The sequence below is a fragment of the Pieris napi genome, chromosome 1, assembly GCF_905475465.1.
Source record: "Pieris napi chromosome 1, ilPieNapi1.2, whole genome shotgun sequence".
In the NCBI taxonomy this organism is placed as follows: Eukaryota; Metazoa; Arthropoda; class Insecta; order Lepidoptera; family Pieridae; genus Pieris; species Pieris napi.
This window is the reverse complement of record NC_062234.1, coordinates 13,888,891-13,905,508: the sequence shown is the minus strand read 5'-3', so window position 1 is coordinate 13,905,508 and position 16,618 is coordinate 13,888,891. Positions and strand designations below refer to the sequence as shown.

The window sequence follows — 16,618 nt, the reverse complement described above, 5'->3', positions numbered from 1 at the left end:
AACGCTGCTCAACTTCGTGACGTTCCGTAAATTTTTTACCCTCATGCGCCTAAAGAAGTTTCACTTCAAAAACAATCCGATTACTATCAGGATAATATTAAGTCACATGTTTAACATTAGAATACGACCACCGACGGAGTGAAGGCCTCCTTAAAATTCTTACACTTGTAATAACGTTTGCAAACCATTACTCCTGTTTACAGATGGATAAAGATACCTGACCATTGGATGATGAATGATGATGAGCTTCCAACCCTATGCGGGAACCTCACAGGTGCCAGGCACTGTCCAGCAGGTTACACGTGTCTCTGTGTGGGGCCTAACCCAAACCATGGCTACACCAATTTCGATAATTTCCTCTGGTCCATGCTGACAACATTCCAACTCATCACCCTGGATTATTGGGAGAATGTATATAATATGGTAAGTTCTGGGCATATATTTCAAATTATAATATTAACTATATATAAAGATCTTTTTTTAAAAAGAAAAATCAGAACTAGTCAAAGGGGTCTAGAACGGAGCATGCTTAACCTAATAAAATAAGACCTGCGGAAGAGTTTTTGGAAAATAGATGTAAAAATAGGAAAAAAAACAATAACAGTGTAATTTGTTTTCTTAAAAATATATAATAGTATTAAGCTTACTTTGTTCTTTTGCAAGAAATAAAAAGGCTTTTTTATTTTTATTTTATTATAAAGATCTTCTAGAAGCCAAAATTTGTTAGATAAAAAGGTTTTCAAGGGTCACGTTTATTTTTTTTATAAGTAGGATTATTTAATCCTGCGACACACTTACTTCAGTAGTAGGTGACTTCGTAACATTTTATTTATCCTAGACCTAAATCCTTACTTATATATTCTGTGGAGTCACGGCATCGTAAAACTTAATAATTAGTTATTAGGTTTAGGCTTTTATGTTTTTCTTGTTTTGTTGTGGTTTTAATAATACTTGACATACATTTCGTGTACATGATATGTTTTTAGTTACATTTTAAAAATACAAATAATTCAAAATAAATCAATGTTTACCCAAAATGAGAACACTGGACTTATCTTGAGGTAAATTAATCAATAAAGCTTTTTATAAATATTACGAATATTTAAATGATCCTAATCCTTGGGATTTGTTTGCTCCAGTTCAAACAATTTGTACGACTCAAAACTTAGCAATTAAAAAGAGTGGCGGAAAGGTTCTTGCCAGTTCTTCATGCCCGCTCTACGCCCTTGACTTGCGAACTATAGTAAATGTAAATTTAGAATTAATTTAACTTCTTTACTGACGTTCATAAGTGTACTTGTTTACCTATATGAATAAAGTTATTTTGACTTGACTTATCTGGGTTAAAGTTTACATACCATTTAGATTTATAAAACAGTCAACTAGTCCTAATGTTTCGCGAGCTTTAACTGTTAATAAAGTCATGAATCATTAAGTTGTGACTACTAAACGAGTTTCATCATTAGCATTTATGTTTCCTAAACTCGAGCAAAAATAATGTCAAACAAATTGACATAAAACGGAAACCGTCCATGCTTGAGTGACAGCTCGGAAGTAATTGTGATATAAAGTACAAATTCTCTGTTACATTCTCATCCTACCGCAACAAAGGCTGTTAGCGAAGGCTTTATGGATATTAATTAAGGTTCCTAATGTATCTTTTGTCATGGGTTTACTGTGGATTATTTAAAACTCGAGTTTTAATCAATACCGACGTCCTATGAGAGAGCTTCGCATTTTTGATTCCTCATATACGAATTAAAATATCTCCACTTGTGAATTATTAAAAAGATTAATGATTACACTTTTAATTATAAAATATACAAAATAAGAATTAAATTTTACTAGAGAGTGATGCAGCCAACTTAATTAGCCGTTCTACTAACAGCCCAGCCTTTTAACTAAACGGCGCCGTTTAACTAACGGCCTGCAAGAAATTCAACGTTTGTTACAACATTGAATAAACTGGCTGGCTAATGCTTAGGCCATTCGTACGATAGAGTCATTATTTGGCAGTAATAAAAAAGATAAAATAATACATATGCTATAAAAAATATTTCTTTTAAAATTAAATTGCTTAAGTTAAATTCACATTATTATTTTCACTACACTCTTCCATTGTACTTTGTTGTTTTTCATGAAAATTTGGAAAACACCATCAAAATTATGGTTTGCCGACGCCATATTGACAGTTTGAAGAGTTTCGTTTCGAATTTGAGCGATGCTGTCACTGGTGGTGTCACTGTAACAATGCTCCATTATTCTTATAGCTTATCCTTATTCTCCGTTGTGCAGGGATGATTATCTTTATGGGAGGGGAGGTATTGGGGTTTCGTTTAAAAACAACTCTTGTGTCTTGTGTGGCTTCACTTTCGTATGATGTTAAAAATAGTATTGATTTTATACGTAATAAATCATTCAAAATTAACGAGAACGCCTGACAAAAGTTAGTCAAAGAGTTGATATTTATCAATGACATTATATTGTGTTAAAGTACACTTAATTTTTGCTTTTTCGTTACTTTAGCAGTTTTGTTTAGTCGACAAATTTTTGCAGAATTTAAATACTTTTAAAAACGAAGGTTTCGTAGTGTAGTAGTTACTACAATATCGCGTCTATTCACTATGGTTGAGTCTGTATTATATAATCATTTAATTTAATATCTAAAGTAATCTACATCATCTTCAAATAGCATGGAATTATTGCATTACTCAAATATTGGAATTATTTTCTGCTAGAAATTTCGGAACAAAGCATATACACCACAATAGGACGTCTGAGAAAAACTCAAAAAATATTGTTAAAGTTTATATCTTAGAGTAAAAATCAGAGTCGAGATAGATAGCTGTGACTCTCGTATGTCAAAATCCAAAACTTTTTGGAAAATATATTATTATATTTAAAAATTACCTGTATAATTAATTATGAAAGTTTAGAGATATTAAAGTTTATCAACATTAATGGAAATATGGCATCAGTATTCGTATCTTGAAGTGAAAAACATAAAAAACTATATACAATATTTCAATCTTTACATGTGCTCTTCTAAATGTACATAATAAATTAGGATAATCTGAGATATTTTGGAGAACCCGAATTAGTCAAATTTAGGGTAATTGGGTTCGCATTACAGCCTCAAACGAATACAAGGCCATTGTAAACACAAATAACTTTACAGAGCTTTTAATATTCGCCCTAATTGAGGAAATACACTTGGAAAATACATCTCAATAAACCAATCAATTGTGGTTTAATCACTTAAGATCAATCGTAAGATCAATAGTAACAATGTGGTCTATAGAGCAGTGTTGGCCTAGTGCGACTCTCATCTCTGAGGTCGTAGGTTCCATCCCCGGCTGTGCACCAATAGATTTTCTTCCTATGTGCGCATTTAACATTCGCTCGAACGGTGAAGGAAAATATCGTGAGGAAACCGGCTTGCCTTAGACCCAAAAAGTCAACGGCGTGCGTCAGGCACTGAAGGCTGATCCCCTACTTGCCTATTAGATTACCAAATGATCATGAAACAGATACAGAAATCTGAAGCCCAGGCCTAAAAATGATTGTAGCGCCATTTATTTTTTTATCAATTTGGTCTACCACCCAGTACAGTGAATATATGTACAGTTTCAGAAACCACTTTTATGACATGATCAATGCCTTTTAAAGTTCACAACATATGTCATTACAGGTGCTATCATCGTGCGGTCCAATGTCAGTGTCTTTTTTCACTGTGGTGGTGTTTTTTGGATCCTTCTACCTAATTAACTTGATGTTGGCTGTCGTAGCACTCAGCTACGAAGAAGAATCTCAGATCACACAGGAGGTAAGCTAATGCGATCTGATAAAGAAATCTCTATTTATGGGCATGTCAAAGTAAATGTCATCAGTCAAACACAGTTTGTGTTCTATTTATGTTAAATTTAGCATTAGAACCATTTTTAAGAAGCGATGTGATTTTAAATATACAAGTAAATAAATCCTGTCTTATTTACATAAAGAAGATATATGATCTAATGTATAAAATTATCGTATCTCAATGTTCGTTCCCATACTAGTCCGAAACGGCTCGACCGATTCATATGTTTTTATATTATGTATATTCAGTAAGTCTGAGAATCGGCTACTATTCATCTTTCAAATGATTTGTGATACAGAAAAATTCACAGAAAACCTAAAAAGTTTTCATTCTAGAAAACCGAACAGTGTGGGGTAGCATAACAAAATGTTCTAAAAAGGTAGGCTAAGTAAAATCACATTAAGGAGAAACGAAGTTCGCAGGGGCGGCTAGATAAAATATATAATTGTTGATAATAATCTGCAATATAATTTTAATGTTTATTTTAAAAATCAAAGCAGACTAACCCAATACTTTTAGAATAGAACCTCTTTGCCTTTGTATATACTAGAGATACTCTATATTAAAAGCATTTTTCTTATTAGGAAAGAAAGAAAGATTTGAACGAACACCGCGAAGATTCAACATTTAGCTTCGATCCATCATCTCTGGCAGTTCGGACCCTAGGAAAAGACAAAAAGAAGAGAATAGATGCGAGAAAGGGTCTTTTATTGGCGTCCTACTCAAGAAAAAGGACACGGAGACGCAAACGAGGGAAGACTGTCCATCACGCAGTTACAGGACCTGAGGAAGCTAATAATAGGTATGCATTTTTTCACTATAACCTGTACTAATGTTTGGATTAATACTTGGAAATATATTATTAAACCTTCTATTGTTACTTAATTGAGCAGTGTTGGCCTATATATACTGAGATCGTAGGTTTAATCCCCGGCTGTGCACCAATGGACTTTCTTTCTATGTGCGCATTTAACATTCGCTCGAACGGTGACGGAAAACATCTTGAGCAAACCGGCTTGGCTTAGACCCAAAACGTTGACGGTGTGTGTCAGGCATAGGAGGTTGAGTTTGGTTATTACTCATTTATAAAATTATTGATATGAAGAGTTATTGACGGCAGTTGCCATTTCAAAGAAAGCGTAACGTTCAAAAGTTTGGTCACGCGTAAGCGTTCTATTAGTGTTCATGGGCAGTGTAAAATTGTAAATTTGAAAAAATCTTGATATACCTATGTGATGTTAATGTAGTGGTTGCCGTTGCAGCTAGTCATGGGGTCTCTTGGTAGAATGTGACAAACCCAAGTTTCCTAACCGTAAAGTGATTGGTGGTATGGGTTTAGTAGGTAGAGCTGTTATAGCGAGACCCACATTCTGTGCGGAAATGTTTTCCCCTGAGTAAAAAGAAAAGGTATCTTTGTAGAAAATTTGTCACTCTCAGACGTACGCTAACAGCTACTTTAAATATAACAAGGATCTTCAAAGTTTTTTATGACTCAGCCTGGAAAAGCTTTTGGAATGGGTGATAATGATGAATATTTGATTTTGGCTAATAAAGTCCACTGGCGATGGTAAAGTTTCAAGGTGAGTATCTTACTCGGGCCGTCATAAGGAAATACATCAATCTCAATGTATAGTTTTGATAAGACCCTTATAAAAGAAACTTACGTAGATATTTTTATCCTCAATCTGTTGGATATAGTTTGATAAGAATTATAACTTAAAGAACCCAGAACCGTAATTTAACAATTGACAGAATTGATGCACTTTAAATAGTTTAACTATTAATTCTGTTAAGCGTAGCGACGTCGTAGCAAAAGCGTAGCACCTGTGTAGCAGACATTCAAATCTACGATATAATCCAACTTGAACATTAAGCAGCAAATTGCATCTGCTAATCCATTCATGCTATTGCCGTGCTATTTAATAATGCTGATTTTGGAGCACTTTATTTTGATTTATATAAATCTCCTAAAGACGTGGTTGCCAAAGATGTTTTCCACCAACCAAGGCCCATTAACATATTGAAGTAGCTACACAGGTATTTGTAATTTGTAAATGTACAAGATAGGCAGTGATTGACATGTCACCCATAATGTAAGCATATTAAATGGCAAAAGCTAGAGGATAATGATGACGAAAAATCTATTTTACCACTAAATGGGCAAAAGGGTTCAAGTGCACAGGCCCTAAATAGTACAGTAAATAGTACTGGTGACGCCAGAGCTGGTGCTTTCCTCGCTCAACAAATAAGTATTGCAATACAGCGAGAAAATGCTGCCAGCGTTAAAAGTACACTGCCACAGGGACCAAAATTTTTAAATTTGTTTTAATTTTATTTTTATTAATTTTTAGTTGTTTTTATTATTATTATGTAGGTTAAGAAAAATATTGTTTTACCACTTAACCACCACAAAAATACCCATGTTAAACCTAGAAAAGTCTAAGAGTGCAATACTTTATTGATTAAATAAAGCTTCTCTACGGATATTAACCCAATTTTATTATAGTAATACCAACCCGTCTTCGCCCCAGGCGGCTAAACTTTGTATAAAAATTACCGTCATTTTTCAAGTCATTTACACAAAACCGTGACAAATTATACACCTAAACCTACCTAATGAATCAGTTTATCTAGTCATAAAACTTCATGAAACTCCGTGTCCATAAACTTGAGTTTGCAATCTGACAAGCGAACTTTGATTAACAACGTTACATACTCGACGCACCGAGTATCAGTAGTGATGGCCACCAAGAGACAGCAACATCATATTGACAGATATTCCATCGATGTTGCTAGCAGGTATTGACAAAATGGCCGATTTTAAGTTTCAGTAATCACCGAGATGTCAAGTACCAACTCTCGTAGCATAATACATTTTATTCGACATTATTCCGCTAATTTTAGCTAACTAATAAACATTTAACTAACGAACTGTTTTATATTATTTTGAACTTGGTTTTTTAACCGTATTATTAGTCTTTAGCTTATGGTATGTAAACCTTCCTCATATTGGTGTGTTCAGTTTGTCGCGAACAGACGAACAGTATGTAATATAAAAGTTAGACATATCTTATCTTTTTCTTTGACTTTTTGTAGTCATTATCAAGCCTTACTCACTTTACAAATTTACGAAAAGGCTTTTTTTATTCTGTTTACTGAAATTATATCTAGTAACAACCTTCAAAAATATAATATAATAACTAAAATATATTATTAAAAGGAGTCACTTTAGGCAAGTTTCCGAGGATACTGGCAGCGTTCCCCCTTTGAATAGCTAGACTAATTATTTGTCCGAGGTAGCTGCCAGCTCTTCGGTTTCCTGTGATGTCGACTACTCTATTTGCTATTTCCTTCAAAAGCAATATAACTCTAGGACCCCACGGACCAAGGGTCGACACCGAATAGGACAAAATTATATTCGGAGTCCTTGTATTTGCATGCTTTTTTCAGCCGCTTTACAAGCGGCACCAGCTCTGTTGTTGGTTCCATGTAGATAGGAAGGGGCCACAGTGTCTGAACAGGTTGCATTCCATACCAGCACCCGGCCTATCTTCCATGGAATCAAACTCATACCGTCGGGCCTCTTGCAATACCAGTCGGCTCAAGTAGACTTGGCACGTTAAATGTCCTATGACACTCAATACGATGCAAGTAACGTGGCTTTCTCTTTCCCTAAAATTCGTATGTTTATCCAGAAGTTCCCCTACAACCACACAAACTTACACCTACGGGATGCCCAGTAAGGGCACCCATCGCAGGATGGACCCCCATTTTAGTGGGTGCGTCCCGGCCTTTGAGGGAGGAGTATAATCTTTCTATAAACAATGTAGATCGTTATCTCTTTATAATATCAGTATAGAAGTAGACATTGCTGGGTAAGTTAAATTAATTCAGGTTAGTGTTATTATTATTACACTATAATTAAAAGTTATTAATTTTACAAAAATATGTAACAGTTATAGCTATAGATAATCTTTTATTTAATTATAAAAATTACGTTGATCGCATTTCTAATGATATTACGAGTATATCTTCGTATTATCCCATTACGGCTTCGATGCGAAATAACGAAATTGCGGCCGAGTATCATTAAGTTAAGCCACGGACTGAGTAATGAGACGGTGCTAAAAGGACAGGTATAATAAAATAAATTATTTTAATTAATCCGAGAAAATTCATGTAATCGGATTAATTGCTTATTTGGTTGTTGTTAAGCTTTATCAGTATTTTTGATGTATTAAATGCGTTGGCAGGATATTCCGGATGAATGAGTTTGAGAGACGAGTAATATTTTTGTATGTATTTTATTTTCTTTTGTATTGCATTGTATGTCATGAATGTAAAGCTTTTAGTTATTGGTCTATTTTTATTTTATTAATATTTTTATTTTAGATTCAGTTTGGTAGTTGTATAATTTTGCTGTGTTACATGTATTATTTTGTTTTAGTTTTTTTTCCTTATTGTACTTGAAAAAAATAGCGTGCGCGTGTAAGCGATTAGGCCGCCCGTTGCATCACTAATCATTTATGTTTTTGCTTTTATTTGTAATATAACGAAGTTTAAATAAAGTAAATAAATAAATTGCAAACAAAAATTTACTATTACTGAACGTTGGACCTTATATCACAAAAAAATATTTTAAAGAGGAGTTATGTAAATAATTTTAAAATATAGAAAAAATACTATAAATTTATGTAAAAATTGATATGATTAAAATGAATTATAAAATATATTTATGATTGAGGAATGCTGGCATACATTCAAAAGTTCTAATTGTAAAGCCTTTTACCTTTAATTCCACATATGCCATTCTTATTGAACCGCTTAAGATTGCGTTCCCTTTCTGTGTTTTCCGCATGACATCATTACGTTCCGCAAGAACAGAGCAAAACTTCCAGTTACGTAAGATGGAAGTTCGCTATTCCTTATGTAGTTATGTTAAAACTAATATTTTACTGCATTATATTAAATTGTTGGCCATTTGGTACCATTTTTTATGGAATGTTTTAGTCAAATAGGAAGTACACACGTTTAGACCTGATTTATTTCGTAATCACACAGCTGACAAAAATTACATTCAATAACAAACAATTACATTAAAAATATAGCCAGAGATGGAACACATAATATTTACATACAAGGTTCAAAGATTTACAAAATTAAACAAGCAATAAAAATATGCAATACATTCATCTAAGAGATACCTAATTTGGCTGTGTTGTGTGACGGTGTAAAAGTGAGGGTAAGTACGTGAAGGTGTGTATGTGGGGTATGCTCATGATGCAGGTGATTTTGCGCTATGGATATTCTTAATACTCCTTTTAACCATATTCCGCGATAGCTTAAACAAGTCAAGGCTTAAATATGGTTCGTTGTATGTCGGCGCTACGCGATACATAACTGATTTTTATGCAAAATTAGTGTTGATGTGAGGAACATGAAATGATTACGAGTCTGGTAGGCATGAACATGGAAAGGCAATTTTCTAGAAGAGATTTGAGATGATTTCATGTAGTAGCAATAAATCGTGTCGTTTTCGTCGAGAGTCTAAAGTATCAATTTTAAAATGATCACACGCGTCTCTTTTTTTACGCCGATCTTACGATATTTAGTGTCTGACAGCTTGTCATCGTGCAATTATTTAATAGAGAATGCACTTGTATCAGGTACTTGTGCTGATATTTCCTGCGTAGGCCAGTCTTAATAGAGATTGGTTAGGCCTGGAGATTTTTAATTTAATTGGGGTGAAAAAAGACAAAATATTATAAAGAAATTTCACTTAAGACGTGCCCGCAATGATACGATATTTCTTGGCGACTTTCCACAATTCTATTACTACCAGAGCAATTATAGATATAATTTCTCGCTTTTATGTATGGTTTGTCGTGTTTATTTTAACTTCAATGTAAAACAAAATCAAATAAGTTTCAAGGTGGGATTTAAGTTTATTACCCGTTGAGCCAGTAAATAAACAACTTTTAAAATGTTACCATTATTCTTAATATGATATTGAACTGTGTATTGGTGCTTTTAGAAAACTATCAAAGACTTTGCCCGAAGCGGTTATACCTTGGTTTCATTTTACCATTTTCATTTTAGAGTTTTCGTGACGTATTAAAAAGGTGTTTCTTAGTGTCTCCTATGATTCTTTAAATATCGTCTTTATAATAGAAGCATTGTTAGTCTAATAGCTGCAATGTGCGACTCTCATCCTTGAGGTCATAGGTTCGATCCCCGACTGTGCACCAATAGACTTCTCTTTCAATCTTTGACAATTATCACTCGCGGTGAAGGATACCATCATAAGAAACCGGACGTGCCTTAGACCCAAAAAAAGTCGTCAGGCAGGCAAATCTCACGAAACAGATAGGTATCTGAAGCCTAGACCTAAAGGTAGCACCACTGGCTTTTTAGTATTTTTTAGATTAGAATCACTTTGTTGTATACTGATTAAAATGATCATATATGTCATTATATAAGTTGTGATTTTTCATATAGTGACATAGCTAATATTACTTTTAGATTTTAATTTCGTATTCCCAAAAGAAATATCTAAATGCTTCACACTCGAGATACTATTCCGGTCGACGAGCAATTTCCCACAGATTTTCCGCGTTTTTAAATAGACGTAGCATTTTTTAATTACTTTACATTCTGAAAATATACGTATATAATACCCATTATCCATCTCTATATTTGAGTATTCACCTTGTGAGTAGCTTCCGGTGTATTTTTAACCCAAATTTTTTTCACTGGGAGTCGAGCCTAGGAGGAGCGGCGTTTAAACAGGCATCTCCTGGATAGGCGTGCTGTCAAGTAGGCCATATCTCACTTAACATCTCTGTATAAGAAGAGCTTAGTTCAGATTCAAGGCAAGCTAGAAAAAACAAGTTTGGTGGAGGTTGCAAAAGGTGTATGAAGATTGTAGCAAGTGATTATTTGTGGTCTCTGTTTACCCCTCATCAGACTTAGTACAAATACACACATACACACTTTTATTACTGTAAGTAATTGCGACTCATGTATGTCAACATAACATTGAGCTTCTTTGCACTTATTACATCACAGCAAATATTTTAATAAAAATTCCATTTTGCCTTACAGAATTTTAATAAGAGATTCAATATTTCAAAGTGTCTATTACGAAAAATGAAAAGCATGCCCCACTTCTGTCGGTTTCGCTTGATAGAGGAACAATCTAGGTTTTTCATACAAATATCTAAATCTTTCATTCGTAATATTCCGGCCGTTGAGCGCGCGGCGAAGCTTGATTTCCGCGCCAGGGGATCTCGCGGTCAGCGTTTAGGATCATTTTGAGATGTTATTAAAAGAAAAATGATATTCGATTTTAATCAAACAACGGCATTATGTTGCGGCAGTATGTTAATTGTTATACGCGTACCTTTCCTTTTTGTTAAGAATTCGACTTAGGGTCCTTCAAGAAAAGAGCGTACCAATTCTTAAAAGGCCGGCAATGCACTCGCGAGCCCTTTGGCATTGAGAGTGTCCATGGGTGGCGGTATTACTTAACATCAGGTGAGCCTCCTGCCCGTTTGCTCCCTGTTCTATAAAAAATGTGATGTAAGTACAAAATAATAATAATATAAACCATTATTGACGTCACATAATATATTCTCTAAGTTTTGGGATATAATAATAATCATTTGTAAACTCCGTTTAGGAGTTTTGCAGACAGAACTTTGTGCTTTTCTCTTTTTCGTTATAATTTAGTTTTTGATATTTTAATTAATTGATACGGTTTCCTTCTAGTTTCTGTTCCTTAGATTATAATAGACCTTTGTATCGTGATCACTTGTTTTTTTTTAATGCAACTGGTGTCTTCCGTCATGTCTTCTTAGTCGTACGAGCGTATGTAAAATGTGCAGATAGACAGAAAGTGCATTGATGCACAGTCGGGGATCGAACCTACTACGTCAGAAATGAGAGTCGCACACACACACTGCAAAAATAGACAAAATTTACATATTTGTGTAGTTTCAATTGGAATATTTTACAGAAACAAGAGTATTAGAATTTCAATTTCCAGAAGTTAATTTAAATTGGTAATTAGAAACCGCTTAATTGATTTCACCTGTTTGTGGAACTACAATTAGTGAGTTAATCAACGGTTGATTGGTGATGTTAGGATTACATTGATATGTAAAATAATCTTAAGAGTATTTGCATATCTTCCGGCCGGGACGGGACCCGTCTCACTTTTTTAACTAATTAAAAATCATTTTGTGATTCACTTTTTTACCCAGAAATTGTATCCCTGCTCTAGAATACAATTAGCACATATAGACCAGTGCAGATAGCCTTTAAAAATAATAAAAAGTGAAAAAAATAACAGTAGGATGAAACCCATTAGAAAAGCAGGGAGTTTTGCCGGAAATCGAGATAAACCGTTTTTTACCCTTAAAACTCCCCCCCCTTCCCTTCCCGACCTCAGATCGACCGTAATTCATTTTTCCTTTCATTTTGATCATATTCCCCTGCTTTTCTAATGGGTTTCATCCTACTGTAATTTTTTTTGGTTTCAAAAATTATCGGCACTGGTCTAATACTATATACGACATATTGAAATATATTATTGCCGTTTCCAGTATTACAGTTATTATTTATTTATTCTAAATGAATTGATGAGTCATCTAGTTACTAGTTACCTTATGTCATAGATGTATATAAAATCAATGTAATGTAATGTAAAGTACGTTCAGTTCCACAACCGAGCGTTTCTTTACGTACTTTTTTGCCGCGCACCACCGCTATGCACCACAGCTACCCACTGAATTGTTTTCGAACCAATTAGACTTATGGTCCTTCAAGAAAAGAGCGTATCAATTCTTAAAAGGCCGGCAACGCACTTGCGAGCCTTCTGGCAATGTAAGTGTCCATGAGCGGAGGTATCACATGTGCGTATTTAACATTCGCTCGGACCGTGAAGAAAAACATCGTGAGGAAACCGACTTGCCTTATACCCAAAAATTCGACTATTAGACTATAGTTGACTATTTAATTGACAAATGATCATGATGTATCTGTTTACAGAAATCTGAGGCCCCGACCTAAAAAGGCGCCACTGATTTGTTTAATCCAGTTAATACCTACGAACACAATTGTTCTCAACGAATTTCCATCTGATCAACCCAATTTGTTAGTTCTACGCCCTACTTATAGTTAAGGCTAAATCACGAAGGCAGTGAGGCGAAAGAGCTCGATTTGAGCAAACTGCTTGCATGAGCGATGCTTGATATCGATTGCGAAACCGTTATTTAATGACGTAATGTCGTACTGGCTTCCGTGTCAGCCGTTAATTATGACGCACAGGGTTTTAACGATCGGCTGTAATGGATTTGAACGCGTTTTTTAATTGTAAGTAGTGTTCTCGGTTACAAAGCAAAGAGCAGTAGTACTAAGTTTCAGTACGAGTTACCAAAAATAACAATATGCAAAACTATACACACTATTCTTCAGCTTTTTAAAGTCGTCTATAAAAATATCTGCGTTGCGTAAGTTATGTGACCCAACGTTAGTTAAGTTACATATATACATATATTTCAGTTAATAATAAAAGGCGTAAACTAACAATCATCTTACACTTGTAGCAAATAAATTGTAAAACGTCAATTTTGGTAGTAATAAATCCTTATAGTTTTTCATACGTCATAACCTTCTCGTGTCCGAGAATGTACAATAGGTCGACATCACTAATTTCCTTTATAGGTAACAGATGTGTTACTTTAAGAATCCATTAATAAGTCAGGGAGTGTCACTGTGTAGAGTGGAATGGCAGTATTTGGAGGAGGCCTTTACCAAGAAAGGGCACATAGATACCTAAAACACAATAGAAATATAAACGTGTTTAAATGTAAAAATATCTAAATTAAAGGCAATTAATAATAATTAATTCTTTTTTATTATTATTAAATAAGTCAAATAACAGTTTTTTGTTAGTCTAGCGTCACCCCACTACTCCTAAATGTGTGTTATAAGGCTTTCTTTTCAACGATTAAAGACAGTTGACACTTAGCTTCGACCGGAGTGTGACTTCGTCAGTATAAATTATTAATGCGTCAATCAATAAAATAATACTTTAGCTATAAAAGTTAATGATGAGTCTATCAAAGTTAATTTCTTTATATTAAATGTGTATATGTTGGCAATTATTTCTATCCCCTCCTTAGCGTAGAACTAAGGCAAAATATAATGAATAAGCATCGTGACCCGCCTCTCGTTTGACCTATATGTAGCGTAAACAAGCGTAGGATTTGCATGATAATAATGTTTACAAAGACCACCATTTAGCATAGTAAGTTTGTGCTTAGCATACGTAAATATAGTCAGAGTTGGCAACTAACTCGTAATTTATTCGATCCTGGTTCTTAAATCTGTGTTCACTTTAACCGACACATATTTAAATTACCTTAATCATAAAATATCTCGTATTACGAGATCTCTTAATACGAGGTAATACACAATACTAGACCACTTAAATTTTACAATTTATACTAACACAAGTAATACTCATATTGAGAAATATTAGCTAACTAATTTTTGTATGGATTCATTAATAAAGCTCTAAATAAACTAATATATAAAATTCTCGTGTCGCGGTGTTTGTAGTTAAACTCCTCCGAAACGGCTCGACCGATTCTCATGCAATTTTGTGTGCATATTGGGTATGTCTGAGGATCAGACAACATCTATTTTTCATCCCCCTAAATGTTAAGGGTAGTCCACCCCTAAATATTTTTTTAATTTTAGATGAAAAAAATATTCTTTATTTTTTTATGATACAGCATTAAAAAATACATACAACCCCTAATTTTCACCCCTCTACGATCAACCCCTATTTTTTATTATAAATGATACGAGGCATGCCTTTTAAGTTCTGTCGTTTCCATATTTCCCGGCAACTTTGAATTTGGACCTGTACTATATTCGAATGTGTTTACATTTTGAATCTCAAAACAGTTAAAAGTATTAGGATTAATGCTATTGTTTAGTCACAGCGTCGATTTGAATCTGTCAAGTTACGTACTAAAATGAATCTTCCTAAGGAAAATGTTCGTGCAATAATTTTCTACAACTTTAGAAGAGGCCTGACACGGCTTCAGTGTTTTGAAGAGCTAATATCTGTGTTCAGTGATGAAGCCCCATGTCTGCGGACTGTCGAACGCTGGTATTTAGAATTCCAGACTGGACATACTAGTGTTAGTGACCAATCTAGCGAAGGACGGCCAAAATCCACCTTCACTGAAGAAAACATCATTGCTGTGAGACAACTAATTCTCGAAGATTGTCATGTGACGTATCGAGAGATAGAGGCTCTATTAGGCATCTCAGGGACAACCATTCAGAAGATCTTGCAGGAAACGCTTGGTGTGAGAAAGCTAGTTTGCCGTTGGATACCGCATCTGCTTTCCGACGATCACAAGGCGGCCCGCGTCAGATGGTGTAAGAAAACTCTGCAAAGGTTCAACCGAAGAGAGTCAAATCACGTCTACGACATCATCAGTGATGCCGAATCTTGGATCTATGCCTACGATCCTGATTCCCAACAACAATCTACAATCTGGGTCTTTCAAGACGAGCCAAAGCCGACTAAACTCGTTCGTTCTCGAAGCACTTCAAAGAAGATGGTGGCCACGTTCGTTAGAAAAACCGGCCATGTTGCGACTATTGCACTTGAAGATCGTAGAACAGTTAACGCAGAGTGGTATACCACAGTTTGTTTACCACAAGTCATCGCCAAACTTCGAAAATCTAACTTAAAGCGGCGCATCACCCTGCACCACGACAACGCAAGCTCACACAGCGCTCGTCAAACAATTCAGTATTTGAAGCAGGAAAAAGTAGAAATTCTTGACCATCTTCCATACAGTCCTGACCTAAGCCCTAACGATTTCTTTACATTTCAAAAAATTAAGAAAAGTCTTCGTGGTCAAAGGTTCCAGTCCGGAGAAGAAGCAGTCGACGCTTTCAAGTCAGCCATTTTGAACACCTCCACTTTAGAGTGGAATTAATGTTATAATAACTGGTTTAAGCGAATGGAAAAGTGTATTAAGCTACGTGGTGAATACTTTGAAAAACAATAAAAAGTACTAAAAGGTTCTAGTTGTGTTTTTTTCTGCAAACGACAAAACTTAAAAGGCATGCCTCGTATACACGGCAAAACGACGTTTGCCGGATCAGCTAGTAATAAGTAATAATTATAAAAAATATTTTATTAAAGCACTCATCTGTCTCCGATTACAAAGCATTAGATAAAATGGTAGAAGCAAATTTAATTTAATTGTATGGAAGCTAAATTTTCTTTTAAGTTTCGTTATTATGAGATGTATAATCTTTTTATTCAAAAAAGGATGGCAGTTGAAAAGCACACTAAACGTACTATTCAATTCTAAACAAATCTTCTTCCATACAAACTATTAACTGCTATCTATAATAAAAGTACAATAATTACGAATAACAGTTGACCACTTATGCGGCCTTGGTAATTTAGTTGTCTGGAGATATTGCAACTTCCTGACAGACCAGTTAAAACGCTTTTATATTTATTATATATCTTATATTTTATGCGTTTCAGATCGCGATCCCGTTCACGGTCGCGGTCAGTGACTCCAAGTGGTTCCCCACCACCATTACCACCAGTACAACCTCCCCCGCCACCACCACATACATTACATCCTGATAATGCTTTAGGTATGTTACTAAGATTAAGCTGTTTGATATATATCTAAATTAAAGTTGAAA

The 16,618-nt window shown here is 34.7% G+C and overlaps 1 protein-coding gene across 4 annotated transcripts in view; it reads left to right on the top strand.

Moving 5' to 3' along the window:
• LOC125050973 (sodium channel protein 60E) overlaps positions 1-16,618 on the top strand; it is a 132,943-nt gene that overhangs the window by 97,781 nt on the left and 18,544 nt on the right. For all 4 annotated transcript variants that reach the window (XM_047651090.1, XM_047651082.1, XM_047651105.1 and 1 more), the window contains exons 6-9: positions 204-423; positions 3,692-3,826; positions 4,444-4,661; positions 16,452-16,567. In XM_047651090.1, the coding sequence (XP_047507046.1) occupies positions 204-423; positions 3,692-3,826; positions 4,444-4,661; positions 16,452-16,567 (689 nt within the window). The remainder of the gene's footprint in view (positions 1-203; positions 424-3,691; positions 3,827-4,443; positions 4,662-16,451; positions 16,568-16,618) is intronic.